Genomic DNA, 23,986 nt, shown 5'->3' with positions numbered 1-23,986 from the left:
GTATTTTATCACATACCATGTTTACTGCATATTATCCTTTGTTGTTATTCTGAATTTGTGGAGACTCTTTGCATGTAAAGTGCAAACTCTCACCCCTACAATACTACCTGTTTCTGGCTGACACTATGAAGTGTCTGTTGTTGAGGATTGAACATATAGACATTTGAAGTAGAGATAAAATGAGTTAATAGACCTGCCAATACAGGAACAATAAATTAATTTTGTATTTGAAAAGATAAATCTACACCTCTTCTCAATCATTATATATGCAAACTTAACATATTGATAAGAACATCATCATTTGATAAAATAACACAGTAAAAAAAAAAAAAAACTGAAGCCATTTAGTGAATTGTCAATTAAAGATGATCTCCAGGCAGGCAGTTAATACACAGCTGCAATCCATATAGTTTACTTTTCAAGATTCTCTATTTCTGTCCATCCATTCCTGAGATTTTCTTTGCACTCTCAGGCAGCACAGCCAGGTCACTGACCCGACTTTTGTCTGCTGAAGGTAAGGTGTGTGGCCTGGTCACCATTCTGCCCCTAGCTTGTCACTGGACAGTAGAGGAGGAGCAGGAGTCATCCCTCTGCTGTCTCCATCTGTCAGCGTGTTCCTCATTAGAAGATTGTCATGTGGCACACTTGATTGGTTCATAGTGCTGCCCCTCCCTCGCCCAGTCCAAGTGCCGCTGTACAAAAATCTACAGGAGGCTCATCTAACTGCCTTTAAAATTGTATTATATCTGCATGGAGTTCTGCCTTAAATGTCATGAAACTAGGACCAAAATTTAGTTTTAGTATAAAAATAACCTTGGGATGATGTTTTTATTTTATACATTAAAGTGGAGGTCCACCCTAAAATGGACCTTCCGCTCATCGGAACCCTCCCCCCCTCCGGCGCCACAATTGGCACCTTTCAGGGGGGAGGGGGTGCAGTTACCTGGATAATCCAGGTAACTGCACCCACTTCCGGGATAGCTCTCTGCGGAAAGGGGCGTAGATTACGCCCCTTTCCGCAAGTGCCCGCCCCCTTCCGCAAGTGCCCCGCTGCCTGCTGGGAAACACACAGATCCCAGAGGCAGCGGGGACCGTCCTTATTGCGCAGCGTGACTCGCGCATGCGCAGTAGGGAACCGGGAAATGAAGCCGAAAGGCTCCATTTCCTGATTCCCATACCCAAGATGGCGGCGGCAGCACCCGAGTACCGATCTAGAGATCGGCTTCGGGTGTCGACATCGCGGGCACGCTGGACAGGTAAGTGTCACTATTTTAAAAGTCAGCAGCTGCAGTATTTGTAGCTGCTGGCTTTTAAAAAAAAAAAAAACGCGGAGTCCCGGCGGACTCCCGCTTTAAGCATACCTCCCAACATTTTGAGATGGGAATGAGGGACACCTACTAACAAATGTACGTAGGCAGGGGCAGACTGACAACTCATGGGGCCCCTGAGCAATAGGAGATTATGGCGCCCCCCCCCCCCAGTCAATCAGACATTATGGGGCCACGCAGTATACACAAACACACACAGTATACAATTACACAGTATACACAGACATGTTTCTATTGGCTGAGAAGGTACTGGGGAGGTGGGGCAGCTATAATCTCGGGATTTTTAGACCAAAAGGATGTCGGTAAGGGACATTTCAGGGACAGATGTAAAAAAAAAACACAGATTTTTACATACTGTCCCTGGTTTTACTGAGGCTGGCAACCCTGGTGGGGCCCCCTAGTGGCATGGGGCCCTCGGACAGTGCCAAATGGTCAGTCTGCCCCTGTATGTAGGCATAGGTCATGCCCCCTGCCACGCCCCCTTAAAGGAGAATTAACCAAAAAAAAGGTTAATTAAATCCACATTCCAATTCCTTTATATTGGCTTTTAAAATTTACAAATGCATCAATTTAGAAATCGGATGCAAGGTTTAGCACTGAGAAACACTTTTTGAAAGATAAGAAGTGCATTTTATATACAACTATATGGATCAGATCAAAATGAGGGGGAAAGAGGGACATTGTTTCAAATCAGGGACAGTCCCTCAAAATCAGGGACAGTTGGGAGCTATGCATTAAGGCTCCATGCACACCGGACGTTAAAATTACGTTATAAAAATGCCAGTAGCTTTACGGTGAGTCTTTCAAAGTTTTTGGAATAGCGTTTATTAGCGTTCTTTAGCGTTTTTTATTTTTTTTATTTCTTTTACATTTTTTTTTCCAATGGATCAAAAATGATAAATGTTGGTGAACCACGTTTTTGAGCGTTTATCATTATTTGAGCGTTTGGCTTTTTTTGTGGTCAGAAAAACAACTCCTGAACGTGATTTTAGGGCATTCAGAAAACAGCCCATAAACTCCACTGCTGATAAAAATCCAAAAACATCCATGTATGGACACCTAGGATAACATAGAGGGGAGTTCATGGGCTGTTAAAAAAAAAAAAAATATGCTAAAACTCCCAAAAACGGCCGTTTACGAGCTCCAGTGTGCATGGAGCCTTATTGCAGTGCATGGCACAAGCTTGAAAGCCTCTGGTTCAGTTTTTTGGGTCAGTAGTATTTTAATGATGTGAAATAATGCGACTCAGCAGGAACGTGGGACCTGTGCGTGAGCAGATGCCAGAGGGATACACATACAGGTGTTGCTGATGTCTTCTAGGATCCAGCAGCAGTGCGCGGGTAGGTGGGGTGGAGGCACAGGCAGATTTATTATTGACTTTTCTAGAACACGTCAATTGATCCCTCAGCCCAGCATTTGCCAGTCCTCTGGGTCTTTACGAGACTTCATTTCCAGCAGGATGCTGTTTACTGCTTATAAAACATTCAGAGGGCCACTTTGTGTCATAAAGTAAATTGGCTAGCACTGACCTAGGGGATGTCAAACGACGCTGACGCCTGTCATGAAGTGAAGCCATTATTCCAGCACACAGGCTCGCAAATCAGGCAGCGTAACTCAGGCAGTGTGAAGTGTGCAGTGTATTCTCTATGCAGAAGTCAATTTGTAGGTATTAACTACACTATTGAGAATAGCTAAAAGAAAGCTGAAAACAAGGAAGGGAAATAGTCTGCGTTTCCTTTTTGGCTGTATAGTTTGGGAAGAAAAATAAAGCCCTGGAAGATTTTTAGATTTGTGCCTATGAAGGCATAAGGCCTATACAAATGAATTGACTTTTTGACAACAAACATGCAAATTAGCAGTTTTAAGGCAACATCCGACCGTGTGTACGCTCCATCGGACAAACTTTTTCGCTTTTCATCTGACTTTTTTTGGCTGCACGAATGGACAAACTTTCCGGCAACAAAAGTCCGATGGAGCAAAGTCCGATCGTGTGCACAGAAAACCAAAGGACTTTTGTACAAAGTACAAACACGCATGCTCAGAACCAGTGCAAAAGATCAGACAACAATACAGAAGTTGACCAAAGGTGGCGGTAAAGAGCAGAAAAACCATGCGATTTGGTGAAAGTTGGCTGCAAAAGTCTTGCCGTGTGTATGCAATACAAGTTCACGGCTGATGCGCTTTGTACAAAAATCCATGGAAAAGTTTGTACAAAGTCCGATCGTGTGTATGAGGCTTTAAAGTGCTTTTATAGGCATTAGCTTGTGTGTAGTTTGATTCACCAGTCATCTCCTTATACATGAAACAACTGCAGCTCAGGTATTGCTGCAGCTCAATTTCAAGAAAGGGTTGCTTTGTTGGTGCATGATCTCACCGCATCAAATGGCATCAGTACAGTTTCAGATAGACAACAACCCCCTTTTGTGGAAGACACTTAGGGGGTTATTTACTAAAGGAAAATCCACTTTGCACTGCAATTGCACTTGGAAGTAAAGTCGCATACCATCCAAGGGGAACATGCAAGGAAAATAAACAACATTTTAGCTTGCACATGATTGGTCTATGCTGAGTAAGTGGTGCTGTCATTCGACATGATGTATTACATTGGGGGCACATTTCGAATTTATAAAGGTATGTAGAATCACAACTACTATTCCCTTGAAAGCAGAGGCAGTAATAGAAGTCATTAGTTTTAGAGATTTAAACAGCTTCCTCCCATGTACCAACAGAACCATGTTTTTGTCTTTAAGGTTTGTGGATGGGAAGCTGACACGAGTCATTCCCCTTAATTACTAAGCACTGACACTTACCCCTGTGTTTTAGAAAAATGATTCTCAACCACCAGGCCGTGGCCCACTGCTGGGCTATGTCCACTCCTCTCCTGGGCCTCCAACCAGCTGCAGATCCCTTAGCCTCCCACAGTGCTTCCCCGTCTCCCCATAGTGCCCCCAACCTCCTTGGGTGGTCAACAGTGCCCCCTCAGAGTCCATGTGCCCCCCAGCCTGTTGCAGAGCCTTCAGCCCTCCATAGTGTCCCACAGTGCCCCCAACCTCCCTAGTGCTCCTTAGCCCCCTTTGGAAACCTACAGGGCTTCAAACTCTGCTGCAGAGTCCCCTAACTCACTTTTTAACCCCCATCCTCCCCACAGTGACACCCAGCCCCATCCTACAATCCCATTCTTTTATTGTGTGCGTATAAATTTTATTCTTTACTGTTGAGGCATGGAAGGCTTTGGAAGAATTTACCAGCCTCTGGTCTGAAAAAGGTTGTTTTAGTACATAGAACCGCTGTCATGAGTCTGTGACCACTGGGCATATACACAAACTTATTTTGGCGTAAAGCTTAATGGTATGTTTTTGGCTTGTGGGAGGAAGTCTGAGCTCCTGGATGAAAGTTGTATGTAGGTCAGGATATTCCTGTGCTTTTCTAAGAGTAGAATGTAGGACCCTAGGTCTGCAAAGTCATAGAGATAAATACTAAGCTACTGTGCTGCCCATGAGTTGGCACTATAGGAGTTGAGGCGGCCAGTGCTATATATACATATTTAGGAGCACTGCACACCATTGTAAGCATGTAGATGTATCCTTGATATCACTAGTCTTTATAGACAGATTCACAGATTGTACTACAGTTCACCATGCTTGTTACAACCTCTGTACAATTCCCTTTAGAATGTCCTCAAAGCTAGATAATATGAGAACATCTCTAGACTATCCATTTAATTAATATCCAGGCAAGCCCCCCTACTACGTAGTTGTAGGTAGACTGTACAGTCAGTTTATAATGTATGTGGTGGGCTTACAACTTTATGAAGAGGAAGCTAATAGAACGCTGATCATCCTGCCAGAGGATTAAGCAGTTGCACCTGCACAGCAGGCTCTCCATGCCCTCTTTCTATAAAAGGCTGTTGTTAAAAAATTATTATGCATATGCTGCTGGATAAAGAAAACTCCTTTTCTGGTTCCCCTCAGGCCACAAGCACCCAGCAGCCTACTGGTTTACTCCTAATGCAATGTATGTCAAAGAAATGTGGAAGTACTCGCACCAGTGACCTACATACAGGAGGCCCCTATTCTATGGGAGCAATGCGTATTCAGAAAAATGAAGGTTGACAGCTCACTAGGAATTCTTGACATTACTGTAGCACCACAGGATATGGTTTGTGTCCCCTAGTGAGCTCATATGCTGTATGTTCAGCCAATAAAAAAAGAGATTTGCAGACATTAGCTTTGTAGTTATGAATATTTTACTTTGACCATTGCACTCTGATGTGCAGCTGACAAGGGAATTATATACGCCAAGTAACATGAAGGAATTATATATATATATATATATATATATATATATATATATATATATATATATATATACACACACACATATGGAGCAATAATTCCTTAATTATTAGACAGATTAGGCAGAACTTTTTGTTCAACAACATAGCTTTATTGAAGAAGAAATCTAACTAAACAGCAGAATATTGTTTTAAGCTGCCGAAATCACTAAGACCCCTTTCACACCAGGGCGTTTTGCAGGCGCTATAGCGTTAGAAATAGCGCCTGCAAAACGCCCTAAAGAAGCTGCACCATTGTGTGTAGTGTGAAAGCGGCTTTCACACTACAGCGGTGCGCTGACAGGACGTCAGAAAAAAGTCCTGCCAGCAGCTTCTTTGGAGCGGTGAAGGAGCGGTGTGTTTACCGCTCCTCCACCGCTGCTGCCCATTGAAATCAATGGGGCAGCGCTGTAATGCCGCCGGCAAAACGCCGCTATTGCGGCGTATTGCCGGCGGTTTTAACCCTTTCGCGGTCGCTAGCGGGGGGTAAAAGCGCCCCGCTAGTGGCCGAAATGCGCCGCAAATCCGGCGGTAAAACGCCGCTAAAAATAGCGGCGTTTTACCGCCGACGCAAGGTGCGGTGTGGTGTGAAAGGGGTCTAAGGCTGGATTCACACCTATGCAGTTTTAGTGCTTTTTGCATTTTGCAGATTTGCACTACAGTCCATTTACCATGGTTTCCTATGGAACACATTCTGTAGTGCAAATCTGCAAAATGCAAAAAGCACTAAAACTGCATAGGTGTGAATCCAGCCTAAACACAACCAGTCAACACTGCTGCCTATTCTGCTCTTACTACGAGGAAGTAGTAGTAAGCCATATCATTACGTACTATCATAAGGAATCTATAGATCCTATTATTCTTTTTACTTGATTGCTTTACTTAAACCTTGTTTTGACAAAATGGGGATGCAGAACTATAACAAACACACTGAAAACATTATATCATAAGAGGGAGATTCAGGAAATAAGATTGAACAAATGGTTTCACCATGCGGAAGGAGAGAGAACAAATGATTCTAGTGGTCTAGTAAGCTGACATAGTTACATAGTTACATAGTTACATAGTTACATAGTTAGTCAGGTTGAAAAAAGACACAAGTCCATCCAGTTCAACCCTAAAAACAAATAAATAAAATAAAAAATAATCGTACAATCCAGATACCCAATTTTATGCCCACAATTGATCCAGAGGAAGGCGAAAAAAAAAACCAGCAGAGCATGCTCCAATTTGCTACAGCAGGGGAAAAAAATTCCTTCCTGATCCCCCAATAGGCGATCGGATTTTCCCTGGATCAACTTTACCTATGTTAGTACCTAGTTATATTATGTACCATCAGGAAAGTATCCAGGCCTTTCTTAAAGCAATCTACTGAACTGGCCAGAACCAACTCTGGCGGGAGTCTATTCCACATTTTCACAGCTCTAACTGTGAAGAAACCTTTCCGTACTTGAAGATGAAATCTCTTTTCCTCTAGACGTAAAGAGTGCCCCCGTGTCCTCTGGGTTGACCGTACAGAGAACAACTCAACACCAAGTTCACTATATGGACCCCTAATGTATTTGAACATGTTGATCATATCCCCCCTTAATCTCCTCTTCTCAAGAGTGAATAAATTTAGTTCCTCTAATCTCTCCTCATAGCTGAGTTCCTCCATGCCTCCTATCAGTTTGGTTGCCCTTCTCTGCACTTTCTCCAGTTCCCCGATATCCTTTTTGAGAACTGGTGCCCAAAACTGAACGGCATATTCCAGGTGAGGTCTTACTAATGATTTGAACAGGGGCAAAATTATATCTCTTTCTCTTTCTCTCTTAATACAAGAAAGGACTTTGCTCGCTTTGCAAACAGCAGCTTGGCATTGCATGTTGTTATTGAGCTTATGGTCTACCAAAACCCCCAGATCCTTCTCCACTATGGATTCCCCCAGTTGTACTCCCCCTAGTATGTACGATGCATGCATATTCTTAGGCCCCAAGTGCATAACTTTACATTTATCAACATTAAACCTCATCTGCCACATAGTCGCCCAATTAGACAGTGTATTGAGGTCGGCTTGTAAATTGGAGACATCCTGTAAAGACGTTATTCCACTGCATATCTTGGTGTCATCTGCAAAGACAGAAATATTACTTTTGATCCCAGACCCAATATCATTTATAAAGATGTTAAAAAGTAAGGGTCCCAGCACTGAACCTTGGGGTACACCACTGATAACCTTAGACCATTCAGAGTAAGAGTCATTAACCACGACTCTCTGAATTCTGTCTTCTAGCCAATTTTCTATCCATTTACAAACTGATATTTCCAAACCAGTAGACTTTACCTTACACATGAGCCGTGTGTGGGGAACTGTATCGAATGCTTTTGCAAAATCCAAGTATACCACGTCCACCGCCACCCCTCTGTCCAAGGTTTTACTTACCTCCTCATAAAAAGAAATCAGATTTGTCTGACAACTTCTGTCTTTCATGAATCCATGTTGTCTGTTGCTTAAAGTGTTTTTGTTCAGCAAGAACTCGTCGATGTGGTCTTTTATTAAACGCTCCAGTATCTTCCCAGCTATAGAAGTTAAGCTAACAGGTCTATAGTTACTTGGTAAAGACTTTGATCCCTTTTTAAATATAGGCACCACGTTCGCCCTGCGCCAATCCAGTGGGACTATTCCCGTCATTAATGAGTCCCTAAAAATTAGATACAATGGCTCTGAAATTACAGAGCTCAATTCTTTTAGGCCTCATGCACACGAGACGCAGTTAAACGCGCGTTCAGATGCAGTTGGACAGTTTTTTCAACTGCACCTGAACTCATTCAATGTTATCCTATGTGTCCATGCACACAGTCTCGTTTTTTCCCGTTTATATGCAGTTGCGTTTAATCTCGTTTTTCCAGAAGCAAAAAAATGCGTTCAGAAACAAAAATTTCTGCGTTTCAGACGCAAAACGCGGCTAAACGTGGCACCCGCGTTTAGCCGCGTTTGCGTTTATATGCGTTTTTAAAGGTGACCTTTTTTTTTACATTAAAAATCTCTAAAATGATTGCAAATGATGAAAAACCATTAGAAAAATATTTTAAACAATTGCAATTGCAAGTGGACAATCCACAACTTGTGGCAAGTGGACAATCCACAACTCGTGGCAAGTGACATGGCAGGTGGCAAGTGATGTGGCAAGTGGACAATCCACAACTTGTGGCAAGTGACGTGGCAGGTGATGTGGCAAGTGACGTGGAAAGTGGACAATCCACAACTTGTGGCAAGTGACGTGGCAAGTGACCTGGCAGGTGACGCGGCAAGTGACTTGGCAGGTGACGTGGCAAGTGGAAAATCAACAACTTGTGGCAGGTGACTGGCATGTGACGTGGCAAGTGGACAATCCATAACTTGTGGCAGGTGACGTGGCAAGTGGACAATCCACTTGTGGCAGGGGACGTGGCAAGTGACGTGGCAAGTGGACAATCCACTTGTGGCAGGTGATGTGGCAAGTGACGTGGCGAGTGGACAATCCACAACTTGTGGCAGGTGATGTGGCAAGTGATGTGGCAAGTGGACAATCCACTTGTGGCAGGTGACGTGGCAGGGGACGTGGCAAGGGACGTGGCAAGTGGACAATCCACAACTTGTGGCAGGTGATGTGGCTGGTGACGTGGCAAGTGGACAATCCACATCTTGTGGCAGGTGACGTGGCAGGTGACGTGGCAAGTGACATGGCAAGTGGACAATCCACATCTCGTGGCAAGTGACGTGGCAGGTGATGTGGCAAGTGACGTGGCAAGTGGACAATCCACAACTTGTGGCAGGTGACGTGGCAGGTGACGTGGCAAGTGAACAATCCACAACTTGTGGCAGGTGACGTGGCAGGTGATGTGGCAAGTGACGTGGCAAGTGGACAATCCACAACTTGTGGCAGATGGCATGGCAGGTGACGTGGAAAGTGGACAATCCACATCTTGTGGCAAGTGACGTGGCAGGTGATGTGGCAAGTGACGTGGCAAGTGGACAATCCACAACTTGTGGCAGGTGATGTGGCAAGTGATGTGGCAAGTGGACAATCCACTTGTGGCAGGTGACGTGGCAGGGGACGTGGCAAGGGACGTGGCAAGTGGACAATCCACAACTTGTGGCAGGTGATGTGGCTGGTGACGTGGCAAGTGGACAATCCACATCTTGTGGCAGGTGACGTGGCAGGTGACGTGGAAAGTGGTGTGGCAAGTGGACAATCCACAACTTGTGGCAGGTGATGTGGCTGGTGACGTGGTAAGTGGACAATCCACAACTTGTGGCAGATGGCATGGCAGGTGACGTGGAAAGTGGACAATCCACATCTTGTGGCAAGTGACGTGGCAGGTGATGTGGCAAGTGACGTGGCAAGTGGACAATCCACAACTTGTGGCAGGTGACGTGGCAGGTGATGTGGCAAGTGATGTGGCAGGTGATGTGACAAGTGGACAATCCACATCTTGTGGCAAGTGACGTGGCAGGTGACGTGGCAAGTGACGTGGCAGGTGACGTGGCAAGTGACATGGCAAGTGGACAATCCACATCTCGTGGCAAGTGACGTGGCAGGTGATGTGGCAAGTGACGTGGCAAGTGGACAATCCACAACTTGTGGCAGGTGACGTGGCAGGTGACGTGGCAAGTGAACAATCCACAACTTGTGGCAGGTGACGTGGCAGGTGATGTGGCAAGTGACGCGGCAAGTAGACAATCCACAACTTGTGGCAGGTGATGTGGCAAGTGACGTGGCAGGTGATGTGGCAAGTCACGTGGCAAGTGGACAATCCACAACTTGTGGCAGGTGATGTGGCTGGTGACGTGGCAAGTGGACAATCCACAGCTTGTGGCAGGTGGCATGGCAGATGACGTGGAAAGTGGACAATCCACATCTCGTGGCAAGTGACGTGGCAGCTGACGTGGCAAGTGGACGATCCAAAACTTGTGGCAGGTGACGTGGCAAGTGACGTGGCAGGTGACGTGGCAAGTGATGTGGCAAGTGGACAATCCACAGCTTGTGGCAAGTGGACAATCCACAGCTTGTGGCAGGTGGCATGGCAGATGACGTGGAAAGTGGACAATCCACATCTCGTGGCAAGTGACGTGGCAGCTGACGTGGCAAGTGGACAATCCAAAACTTGTGGCAGGTGACGTGGCAAGTGATGTGGCAAGTGGACAATCCACAGCTTGTGGCAAGGGACGTGGCAAGTGGACAATCCACAACTTGTGGCAGGTGACGTGGCAAGTGACGTGGCAGGTGACGTGGCAAGTGATGTGGCAAGTGGACAATCCACAACTTGTGGCAGGTGACGTGGCAGGTGACGTGGGAAGTGAACAATCCACAACTTGTGGCAGGTGACGTGGCAAGTGACGTGGCAGGTGATGTGGCAAGTGACGCGGCAAGTAGACAATCCACAACTTGTGGCAGGTGATGTGGCAAGTGACGTGGCAGGTGATGTGGCAAGTCACGTGGCAAGTGGACAATCCACAACTTGTGGCAGGTGATGTGGCTGGTGACGTGGCAAGTGGACAATCCATAGCTTGTGGCAGGTGGCATGGCAGATGACGTGGAAAGTGGACAATCCACATCTCGTGGCAAGTGACGTGGCAGGTGATGTGGCAAGTGACGTGGCAAGTGGACAATCCACAATTTGTGGCAGGTGACGTGGCAGGTGATGTGGCAAGTGGACAATCCCCAACTTGTGGCAAGTGACGTGGCAAGTGGACAATCCACAACTTGTGGCAGGTGCCGTGGCAAGTGACACGGCAAATGCAAGTGTACAACTGCTCTCTATGCTGCTGCTGCTCACTCTGATCAAAATAGCAGAAATAGTTAAAAAAAATGCTTTGAGAGCTTGGGGAGGGTCTACATGATGTTATCTTTATAAACGCGTTTAAACGCAAACGCGTCTAAACGCGGCATGCAAACGCGGCAAAACGCGCGTTTCAGCTTTTTTTTAACAGAGGTTTCATCTGCGCATGAGGCCTTAGGATCCAATTCTGCACAATCTTGAGGCGTCCCATTCTAAAATGTAAAAAAAAAATGAAAATAGTTTTGTATAATGTCACAACATGTGTGGATGTTGCTACATTATACAAAACTATTTTTTTTTTTTTTTTTTTTTTACATTTTAGAATGGGACGCCTCAAGATTGTGCAGAATTTTAAAGGGTGCGAAACACTGATGTAGACGCAACAAGAAATGCGAGGAATCCGGTACACCCAGCGTTGGAGGTGATTTAGGCTTAATGTACACACCTCTCCTGAAGGATTTAACTTGACTTGATAGTAACCCACATTTAAAACGTACATTTTGCCGTGTTTACATGCCACGTTTAGCTGCGTTATGCCGCATTTAGAAGTGAGTTTTTTTTTTCTCAAAATAGCCAAAAATGAAACCGCCTGTAAACGAAATGCAGCTTACTGCGTTTAGCCACATTTTGAAGCGTTTGGAGCTCGAAATGCCTCTAAACTCAGCATCTGAACTAATTTTTTTGCTTTCCAAAAGAGGTCTCTAAACTGAACTACCTAAAAACGACTATAAGCGACCCCGTGTACATGCACTGATAAGATAAGAGGAGCGTTCAGGAGCAGTTGAAAAAAATGCCCAACTGTTCCTAAACGTCCGTTTAGCAGCAACAGTGTACATGAGGCCTTATTCTCCCAAAGCAAACACACCTTTTTTTTTTTTTACCAGTGTACTGACTGGTATTCCAAGGTTTTTCTCTTCCCTCAGTTTCTCCCCCTCACTAAGCTAATGTGACCCCAGTGCTGGTGGAGAGGGACAGAGGAAGGGAAAACGAGGATGCTTTGCATGCACTAGGCGTTCCCCTTATCAACCAATGGTGTCATTGGCTGCTCGGACGCCGGCAGCTGGAAGATTGTAATGAAAACCTGTGGTCTATGTAATTAATTGCTTTAAGATCGCCCACCGCACATATACTGCGACAGGGCCACTCTATTGTGCGAAACTATGAACCTGTATGTCGTTTCATGCAATAGATACTGTAAGTGTGTGAGTGCCTGATGCGCACTGCAGGTGCGCACGTCCAGCGCACTCAATGTCCGCCAGCCACCTGTGATCGCTGTACAGAGAGGCAGGAAAAAAAAGGTGCATCCCCGCTCTGACGGGACAACATGGAGATCTGCTCTTCCTGTTGATCAGGAACAGCGATCTCTGTTGTCCCTGTGAGCCCAGTCCCCCACACAGTTAGAACACACCCAGGGAACACAGTTAACCCCTTCATCACCCCCTAGTGTTAACACCTTCCCTGTCAGTGTCATTTATACATTGATCAGTGCATTTTTTTTAGCACTGATTACTGTAATGTCACTGGTCCCCAAAATGTGTCACTTGGGGTCAGATTTGTCTGCCGCAATGTTACAGTCCCGCTAAAAACCTCAGATCGCCGCCATTACAAGTAAAAAGAGAAAAAAAATATACAAAAGTCCATTAAACTATCCCCTATTTTGTAGGCGATACAACTTTTGCACAAACCAATAAAGATACGCTTATTGTGATTTTTTTACCCAAAATATGTAGCAGCATACATATTGGCCTAAACTGATGAATACTTTTAATTTTTTTTAAATTATTTTTGGATACGTATTACAGCAGGAAGTAAATAATATTGTTTGTCTTTCAAAATTGTCAGCCTTTTTTTGTTTATAGAGCAAAAAATAAAAACCGCAGAGGTGATCAAATACCACCAAATGAATTTGGTGGTATTTGTGGGGAAAAAGGACATCAATTTTTATCCACCTGCTGGCTTGTAAACTATTTTTTGGGGCAATTTTTAGGCATTTTGCCAAGGCACCCGTGAAGATACATATGGGTACCCCAGGTTGCCTGGGCACCCTGGTTGAAAAAGGCTGGTCTACAGGACAGGAAGTGAAGAGAAATGTTTTCAATGACACTCAGATGGCTAGAGAAACCTAAAAGGAAGTTTAACATTTCCTTAATTTATCCTAAACTTTATATATATGGTACTTTAAATATCTGAAAATGAAGGTGTTCTAATAGCCAAGTGCTAAATATTAGATGTTAGATGCAGTTGACTAATATAGCCATTCAGAAGACACCTGTACTACTCTGACACCAGCACAGTGGAATCTGATTGGTTCCTTTTAAGTTACTACCCTTAAGAACTAGTACCTTTTCTACAAAAAAGGCAATATATGTCTCTTAGGAAGTGAAACACTTTAAGGCGTGTTTTACATGGGCTTCATCTTGTATAGGAGCCCTGTGAACAGCAAGTTTTTGTGGCGCTTTCAGCAAGCTTTGTTGAAGCTTTTAAATTACCATTCAGCTCCAGTTTGTAAATGTTAACCAGTTCCCGACCGGCGCACGCCGATGTACGTCAGCAGAATGGCACGGGCAGGCATATTGGCGTACAGGTACGTCCATTTCTATATGCCGCCCTGCCATCGCGTGCGTGCCGCCGGCGGCTCGCTCGTGTGCCGGTCGGGACCCCCGTGAGTCCAGTCGCGGGTCCTGCGGACTCGATCGCCGCGGGGATACCCGCGATCGTCTCACGGGGAGGCTGAACGGGGAGATGCCGTTGTAAACAGCATCTCCCCGTTCTGCCTAGCAACAAGTGACGCTGATCTCTGCTTCATGTGATAAAGTATGAATTAAGCTGTGGCGCTAAAACCTTTTCTAACAAGCTTAATTCATACTTTATCTCTGACCTACTCCTTTATTTTAAGGGGTAGATTCTAAGCACAGGCAGCTTCAACCTCTCGAGTTTACTTTTTATCTCATTTTTATTTTCACCTGTTTTTCTTTCATTTTTGCAGTGTATAGGCATTATATCTGTCCATAGCGCAATCTTATTTACTTATTTTCTCTGCTTCATGTGATTGGAGCAGAGATCAGTGTTCACTAACACAAAATCCAGCCCCCCACAGTTAGTAACACGCCCCTAGGAACACTTAACCCCTACACTGCCACCCCCTGGTTAACCCCTTCACTGCCAGTGTCATTTACACAGGAATCAGTGCATTTGTATAGCAGTGATTGCTGTATAAATGACAATGGTCCCAAAAATTTGTCAAAAATGTCCAATGTGTCCGCCATAATGTCGCAGTCACAATTATTAATAAAAATGCCATAAAATTATCCCCTATTTTGTAAACGCTATAACTTTTGCGCAAACCAATCAATAATTATTTTTTTTACCAAAAATATGTAGAAGAATACGTATCGGCCTAAACTGAGGGAAAAAAATAGTTTTTTTATATATTTTTGGGGGATATTTATTAAAACAAAGTAAAAAAGAATGCGTTTTTTTCAAAATTGTCGCTCTATTTTTGTTTATAGCGCAAAAAATAAAAACCGCAGGGGTGATCAAATACCACCAAAAGAAAGCTCTATTTGTGGGAAAAAAAGGACGTCAATTTTGTTTGGGAGCCACGTCGCACGACTGGGCAATTGTCAGTTAAAGCGACGCAGTGCCGAATCACAAAAAGTGCTCTGGTCTTAAGCCAGCAAAATGGTCCAGTCTGAAAGTGGTTAAACACAGATTTTAATGGGAGTGTTGATTGACACTTTAAACAAGCTGTTGGCAGGCTTCATCAGGCTTTCAACAAGCTTCAAGAAATTCTGTGTGAAACAGGCCTTAAAGTGTATATCCAGCCAGAACTTATTTTTGTCTGTTTAGGAAAGAGTACTGTTACTATCTGAAAACCCAACATGAGTGCTATTCCTTCCCTACGTTATCCAAAACCAGAAAAAACGTTTTTAGCTTGACCTACACATTAATTGACATTTCTGAGGCTGTTGCCTAATGTGATTGTAACCGTATTAGTGCAATTGTGACAGAGAAAGGGGACATACCCGAAAGCTTGTCCTGAAAAATTGGATGTTAGTGCAAATAAAAAAAAGTATCACGGACAGTACTCAATTTTCTCTGAGGCTGTTGCCCAAAGTTATGTACTATCTTCAGGGCTCTTCATGTCTTTTTTTTACTTCTCAGTAAGTCACAGACCTGGAACAAACACACAGTCAGTGAAGTCAGATCCATATCTTTGTTCCCACCTCCTACCAAATAACAAACAGTAAGTAAGCTTTTTTCAGGGTCAGACCTGCCTAAGATATGTCATGTTTATAGGAAGGGGATGACCACACATCGGACTATGGTTTGGCCCGAGCATGAGTTTGGGCCAAACATCGGCCTTTGAATTTTCTGGGTGTCCGGCAGGTCTTAGCCCCGCCGAACTCCCTGCAATGCACTGCACAGTGCATTCTGCACCCTGATTGGGCAAAATTTTGCCCAATCAGGGCACAAAAGCTGGTTGTTAAGGAGTGGGGCCAAGAAGCCGGCCGTGCCATCACCTATCAATGAGCTTCCCCACTGACAGCTAAATTTAAAAAAAAAGTAAAGAAAAAAACAGTCCATACCACGCCAACATTTTTTTTTAAATTGCGTGGGGTCCCCCTCAAAATCCATACCAGACCCTTATGCAAGCATGCAGCCAGGCAGGTCAGGAAAGGGGGAGGGACGAGCAAGCACCCCCTCCTCCTAAACCATACAAGGCCCCCTTTCCCTTAACATGGATCTTCCCCCCCCCACCCAAAACACCTTGTCCCATGTTGATGGGGACAAGGGTCTTTTCCCTACAACCCTGGGCTTTGGTTGCGGGGGTCTGTGGGCAAGGGGCTTATTGGAATCTGAAAGTCCACCTTTAAAGTGGTTGTAAACTCCTTTCTATTAATTGTACCTATAGGTAAGCTTGTAATAAGTCTTACCTATTGGTAGTGTAAATATCTTCTAAACCTGCACTGTTTAGGAGATGACGTTAATGACGTCATTGGCGCATGTGTTGTGAAGGAACAGCCGCCCGCCTGTGTTGTGACCGGGGACTCCCGCACGCATGCACGGGAGCGACGTCACGCGGCTCTGGCCAGTCACACAGCCAGAGTCCGTGGATCCGGAAGGAAGACGGGTGAAGATGGATGCAGCCACCAGCAGGGACAATGCATCAGTTGAGGGCTTTGTTTGCAGGTAGGTTTCACATAAGCATATGTGATGCATACTAGCACATTATGCCTTTACTTTGCAGGTCAGAAAAAAATAAAAGCCAGCGGTTTACATCCTCTTTAAGAAAAAGGCCCCCAGATCCCCCCCCATGTGAATGAGTATGGGGTACATAGTACCTCTACCCTTTCACCAAAAAAGTGTCAAAAAGTAATAAAAACACAGACAGTTTTTGACAATTCCTTTATTAAAAAAAAAAAAAAAAACAGTGTGCCCCCGCAGCACCGTCGGAACCCGAAGAAAACGGTCTGCACTCGTTGACGGCTGACTGTCGAATGCCTCCTCTGCCGTTTGACAGTTCTTATATAATTAAGGGCGAGGCCACCTGGTGACATCACCCAGCATGCACCGGTCTGTAGCCTCACAAGAGGGGCAGTGCCACCAGATGATGTTGCCAGGTGGCCTTGCCCTTACCTATATAAGAACTGTCAAAGGGTGGAGGAGACATTCAGTAGTCAGCCGTCAATAAGCAATTTTTTTTTTAAAATAGCTAGGTGCCGGCAATTGCAACTGCATGTCAATTTAACCACTTGCCGCCTGCCCTATAGACAATTGACGGTGGCAAAGTGGTTTCATAATCCTGATCGGACGTCATATGACGTGATCAGGATTATGAGCCGCTGCGCGCCCCCGGGGGCGCGCATCGCGGCGATCGTTGTTGCGGCACCTGACACCCGGCAACTACGATCTCGGTAAAGAGTCTCCGATGGAGACTCTTTACCACGTGATCAGCCGTGTCCAATCACGGCTGATCACAGTGTAAATAGGAAGAGGAGTAGAGGAGAGCCGATCGGCTGCTCCTCTGACAGGGGGGGTCTGTGCTGATCGATTATCAGCACAGCCCCCCCCCCGAGGATGCCCACACTGGACCACCAGGGACGCCACCATACCACCAGGGATGCCCAGAAAAAGGTAATCCTCCCTAGACCACCAGGGATGCCAGTCAGCACAATGGATGCCAATCAGTGCCCATAATGGATGCCAATCAGTGCCCACAATGGGCATCACTGATTGGCATGCATTATTGTTTGGCACTGATTGGCATCCATTAGTACAGTATAACACCAATGCCGCCTATGAGTGCCCACCTGTGCCGCTTATGAGTGCCCACCTGTGCCGCCTATGAGTGCCCACCTGTGCCGCCTATGAGTGCCCACCTGTGCCCCCTATGAGTGCCCACCTGTGCCGCCTATCAGTGCCCACCCATGCCCATCTGTGCCGCCTATCCATGCCCATCTGTGCCGCCTATCCATGCCCATCTGTGCTGCCCATCCTTGCCAATCCGTGCCAGCTATCAGTGCCAATTTGTGCCACCTATCAGTGTCCATCCGTGTCGCCCATCCGTGTTGCCCATCCGTGTCGCCCATCCGTGCCACCTATCAGTGCCACATATCAGCGTCCATCAATGCCACCTCATCAGTGCCACTTCATTGGTGCCACATCATTGGTGCCCATCAGTGCCGCCTTATCAGTGCCCATCAGTGTAGCCCCATCAGTGCCCATCAGTGAAGGATAAAACGTACTTATTTACAAAGTTTTGAAACTGAAACAAAGAAAAACATTTTTTTTTTCAAAATTTTTGGTATTTTTTTTATTTGTAGCGCAAAAAATAAAAACCGTAGAGGTGATCAAATACCACCAAAAGAAAGCTCTATTTGTGGGAAAAAAATGATAAAAATTTCATTTGGGTACAGTGTAGCATGACCGCGCAATTGTCATTCAAAATGCGACAGCGCTGAAAGCTCAAAATTGGTCTGGGCAGGAAGGTGTTTAAGTGCCCTGTATTGAAGTGGTTAAATGTGATTTGACTCGTTTTTTTTTTTTCTCTAGAAATGTCGTTTTTGCTGCAGCATGTTCTATACATGCTACAGATGGGCCACTTTACAAGCAGACTAAGGGGCTACAGAGCACTTTTCCCACCAGTCTGTCACTGACTTCCTATTCTGAAACTAATTCTCTGGAGTTGTTGAGGCTTACGTCATTTTTTATTTTCCCCTTTTAGCGGACACTCCTATTGAGGAATTTAACCCAACACCGGCCTTCCCTGCTCTGCAGTACCTGGAATCAGTGGATGAGGATGGGGTGGCATGGCAAGCCGGCCTGAGGACCGGAGACTTCCTTATAGAGGTAGGCAACATGGGTTTCTGTTTTAAGTTCTGCAAAATCACAAAATGGCTATTACAAATCCACCCTCTCTTAGCTGCTGAAAGCTGATTAGTTGCTGTGGGTAACTGCTACTTTCATTATGATACTAAAAGATGTCAGTCAACTCTAAGCCCTTGTACACACGGTCAGACATTCCGACAGAGAATGTCCGATCGGACCGTGTTGTCGGATAATCCGACTGTGTGTGGGCTCCATCAGACTGTTTCCATCAGAATATCCGACTGACAAAGTTTTAGAGCTGGGCTATAAAACATTCCGACAACATGATCCGATCTGACTTTGTCCGATTGTGTGTAGAGAATTCCGATCGGACAAAGTGCCACGCATGCTCAGATAAAATTCCTAGACCAAAGCTATTGGCTACTAGCCTGAACTTAGTCCCGTCGTAACGAAATTACGTCATCACGTTACGTACGATCGGATTTTCCGACAACTTTGTCTGAACGTGTGTATGCAACACCTGTTTCGGACAAAATCCGATGGATTTTGTTGTTGGAATGTCCGACCGTGTGTACAAGGGCTAAGAGGGTTCCTGGACATGGAGTAGATTCTTCCCAAGGCTACATTGATAAGGTAACATGTTGTCTCTGAGGCTGTCATTGTCCAAACTAATGTGACAATATAATACGATTTCCTCTGTGAGCACAAGCTACGTTTCTAATTACCTGCGCCAGCCAAGCAAAAAGCAATGTCCGAAGATCCTGGCTTCATGTAGCTGTCTCCTATGAGGTCAGAGATTTGAATAAAAGGTACTGAACTGCAGATTTTCAGCAAAAATCTGTAAAAAGCAGTTTCAAATTATTTTAGCTTGCCTCGCCATGCTTGATCTTGCTTCGAATGTGACAGATTTGCATTAAATGAGCCCAGATTTGTTGTAATACTTCTGTATATCAAAGCTTGTGTTCAGCATGCAATTTTGGATGTTATTCATTGATTTCTCTAGCGATCCGTGTGTTGAAGCCGATTTGTTGGAAGAAGATCATGTAAATTTGCTTGCTTTACTGAAGCTTGACGCTTTGTTCAGTCTGTTGTGGAGCTGTATGGCAGTGTTGTGTAGATCCTAAAAACGATAAGTGACGGTGGAGTGATTTCCAACCTCAATGGACTGAATATGGCTATGAAGCATTTCCAATGTTTGCAGGCTGTGCAGAGTAGACACTGAAAAAAAAAGTGCTTGATCGGTGGCTGTGGTGTCCTTGCACGGTCATATTTGGGTGTTTTGTACCATGATGTTTGTGTTCAATGGAAACAAGGTTGGTTTACTTTTGATAAGTTTAATATTGGCAATGTAATATGACAAAGGTGTGCTTCAGTACTGGATGCTTGCTTGATGAACTGTGATTTAAGTGCACTGATGTTTTCGCAGTACTAAACTGTGAAGAGTTTGACGCTTTCCTAAACGTTTTTTATTTTTGTGAGCTGATGGTAAGACGAAAAAAAAATAAAAATTAAATAAAGCATGAGTATATGTAAAGCCAAAATGTTATTTCTTAAAATTTTGCATGGGGTAGGGAAGTGTTCAAAACCTTATCAAGTTATTTATTGTTGCTTTTTTGCACCAAGGAGATTCACCTTAATAATTTGTCCTGGTGACTATTGTCCCTGGGACAGAAAGTAATGGGAAATCCAAAATCTTATGCCCCGTACACACAATCTGACTTTCCGATGAAAAATGTTGAATGTGAGCTTCTTGGCTGAAAGTCCGACCGTATGTATGCTCCGCCAAAAATGTTAGCTAGCAGGTTCTCAAATTTTCCGCCAACAAAACTTTGTTGTCTGACTTTCCGATCGTGTATACACAAGTCCATTGCACAAAAGTTCACGCATGCTCGGAATCAAGTACAAGCTAGAAGCGCTCGGTCTTGTAAAACTAGCGTTCGTAATGGAGATATCACATGACTATTGAACTTCCTTTTTCTCGGCTCGCCGTACGTCTTGTACATCACCATGTCCGTAATTGTTGGCCAACATTTGTGTGACCGTGTGTATGGAAGACAAGTTGGAGCCAACAACCTTCGAACAAAAATCCACTGTTTTGTTGTTGGAAAGTGCGATCATGTGTACGCGACATTGCGAAAACGGGAGACATCTTCAGGTGGGGAGACCTATTCTGGTGACAACCATCCAAGTGTGGATTCACTGTTGGATCCCTGGGATAGAGTTGCCACCTCACCCCTTTAAACCCAAACACCTTTGAATTACACAGGTTCTGAGGCTAATTAAATGCAGATAAGGCACCAAGTGAGTTTAATTACAACCTTAATCAGCCACAGAACCTGTGTAATTAGTATGTGTTCGGGTTTAAAGGGGTGAGGTAGCAACCATACCCTGGAACAAGACGTGAAGTAAAATCAGCCCACACACACACAAGGGTTTAAACCCTTCTCTACTCTATCCAAAAGCTAAAAAATAAATAAAAAAACAACTTTTTTCAGCCTATAGATATATTTCAACTGTTGTAAACTAGATTATATTCGTCTATCCTATCAACAGTCTTATAACCAGCTGTTTACTGAAGTCACTTGGTAAACCTTTTGTGTCTTTACATGTGGTGAGCTGTCACTGGTCATTGCAGATATTAAAAAAGGCTGCTGAAGCCTCTTGGGAGCATCAAAACCAGAGCCCACTTTATTAGGCAAAGCTTGACTTCCCTCTCATGTCAGTAGGCCAGTGGGTCCACTCATCACTTTTCTGTGGTTATGTAGTTTTATCTCCTGGTGACAGCTTAATAGGTTTAAAGGCAAAAACAGCATTACTTGTGATGTAATGTGTTTGTGTGCGTTCTATGATAAATATAATTGCTTTGGTTAATTAATTTATATTGTCTTTGTTCTATCACTGATAGATTTTCTCACATGCCCCATATTGCTTGGGAATCAGCCCTTTTTCATATTTTTCTCCTAATAAATTACAGATGGGATTTCCGTGAATGGCTTTTCTCCTTGGTGTGTAGGCCACACGACCACACTTCCATTCCCCCGCTCCCTCTCTTTTAGCATGGCACCACCTGTCCCTAAAATGACGCATTTATGCCCTTGACGGGTACTGAAGCAATGCATTGTGAGAGGCAATGTCAGGAGTAGCTTGGCCTGTAATACACCATATGAGAGGGTGTATACTGGGGTATGTAAAGATAACAGTGACAGTAATAAGTAATAGTAACTGTATAATCTGTAAGGCCCCTTTCACACATGCGGACATTATGTCTGTATTTCAGCCATCCGTTTGCGGATGAAATACGGACTTACATGCATTCCTATGGGATAGTGGGTGTCTGCGGATGAACATCCGCAGACACCCGATATCGTCCGCCTCCACAATTGTCCGATTCTGCAGACGGAGGAAAATCCTATTTTTCTATCCATCTGCAGAGCAGATCGGATGAACACGGACAGACGGTCCGTGCTCATCCGATCCCCCATAGAGGAGAGCTGACAGGGCGGTCCCTGCACAGTGTGCCGGGACCGCCCTGTTATCCGCTGGCTCAGCGGGGACAACGGAGCGATCCCCGCTGAGCAAGCGGATCATCACGGGGCGGATCATTACTGATCCGCCCCGTGTGAAAGGGGCCTAAGTCACATAATTAGTCTGAGCTCTTCAATATAAAATTAAGTTTTTTGTTTTGTTTTTTGCTTTGTTTAGTTTTGTTTTTAGTGGGAATGATTGATTGAGTTTTGTTGTAAATTGTAAAAATAATGTTTGTTTTCAATACAAATTATCTGGTTTAAACTAAAAAAAATAACAGAATTGTGCAATAAAGTTTCTTTTGTAATGCGTAGAAGATGGCTTGTAGACTATTGGGCACTGGTCATCAACCCTGTCCTCAGGGCCCACGAACAGGCCAGGCTTTATGTATTACCTTGGGGAGATGCAGACTATAGAATACTGCAATCACTGAGCAGAAAATTACATCACCTGGGATGTATTTCAGTTATCTTGCAAACCTGGCCTGTTAGTGGGCCCTGAGGACAGGGTTGATGACTACTGCTATAGGGTGAAATGTCTAGACCAGGTATGTCTCCTTTTCTGTAATACAATTTAACTTGATAAGTAGAGACAAAAAGTGTAGTAAACAAACAGAATTTGACTTTCACTAATCTGACTTCAGTGAAGTTTTTTTTAGTTTTTTAATATTATTTAAAAAAAAAATGGTAAGTATGGTTTTGCGCAGAGCAGACACGATCCTCTTCTTCTGGGGTCCCCTGCCAGCGCTCCAGACACCCCCTCTTCAGCAAGTGCCCCCATGGAAAGCAGCTTTCCTGCGCTGCTCTGTCTGCATCTATTGACACAGAGCAGGCAGATCAGCTTCGCCCCCCCCCCCTTCACTTGGCACAGCATTTGATTGACAGCAGTAGGAGCCAATGGCTATCAATCTGCCCCGAGAGTAGGGAAACAGCGGTAAGAGCTGATCAGGCTCTGGTAAATATAACGAAGCTGGGGGAATTTTGCTGCACAGAAGGTTTTTCACCTTAATGCATAGAATGTATTAAAGGAGAAGTGCAGGTTTAAAAAACACAAAAAAACAATCATACTCACCTAGTTGAGTGCAGCATCGACGACAAATGATCGCTCAGTTCTCAGTCTTCAGTGACTGACAGTCACCTGTTTCTGCTCTGCCCCTCCTGTGCTCACTGGAACACCAGGCTATGGAAGGAATGGGAGCAGCTGGCTTAGGCTCACAGTTGGAATCTCTTCAGAGCATGGACAGGCTCTGTGACGCCAGCCGACGGGGGACTTTAGCCTGCTGTTGACTGGATCTGGGTCACAGAAATGCAGAACTAATGCCGCATACACACGAGCGGATTTTCCATTGGAAAAATCTTGGATGTTTTTTCCGACAGAATTCCCCTCAAGCTTGGTTTGCAAACACACGGTCACACAAGTTCGCTGAACTTTCGACCGTAGGAATTTTGCACGATCAAAACCTGCTATCAGTCTTTTGCTTGTGGGAATTCGCCCAGCAAAAGTCAGATGAAGCATACACATGGTCGCATTTTCCAACCAAAAGCTCTTATAGGTCTTTTGCTGGCCAAATTTCCGATTGTGTGTACGCGGCATTAATGCACTCCTGTTACCCACAGTAGAAGTATAGCCAAAAAATCTTTACCCATACTACCCTTAAAGTGTTACT

General features: G+C 44.7%; 1 protein-coding gene across 10 annotated transcripts in view; it reads left to right on the top strand.

The window, feature by feature from the left end:
* SHANK2 (SH3 and multiple ankyrin repeat domains 2) overlaps positions 1 to 23,986 on the top strand; it is a 1,084,923-nt gene that overhangs the window by 777,512 nt on the left and 283,425 nt on the right. For all 10 annotated transcript variants that reach the window (XM_077462543.1, XM_077462526.1, XM_077462535.1 and 7 more), the window contains one exon: positions 18,692 to 18,816. In XM_077462543.1, coding sequence (XP_077318669.1) covers positions 18,692 to 18,816 — 125 coding nt within the window. The remainder of the gene's footprint in view (positions 1 to 18,691; positions 18,817 to 23,986) is intronic.

The sequence above is a fragment of the Lithobates pipiens genome, unplaced genomic scaffold (genome assembly GCF_037356315.1).
Source record: "Lithobates pipiens isolate NorthernLeopardFrog02 unplaced genomic scaffold, aLitPip1_a1.2 Scaffold_10, whole genome shotgun sequence".
Classification (NCBI taxonomy): domain Eukaryota; kingdom Metazoa; phylum Chordata; class Amphibia; order Anura; family Ranidae; genus Lithobates; species Lithobates pipiens.
The sequence above is the reverse complement of the archived record's forward strand: the minus strand, read 5'-3'. Positions and strand labels throughout refer to the sequence as shown.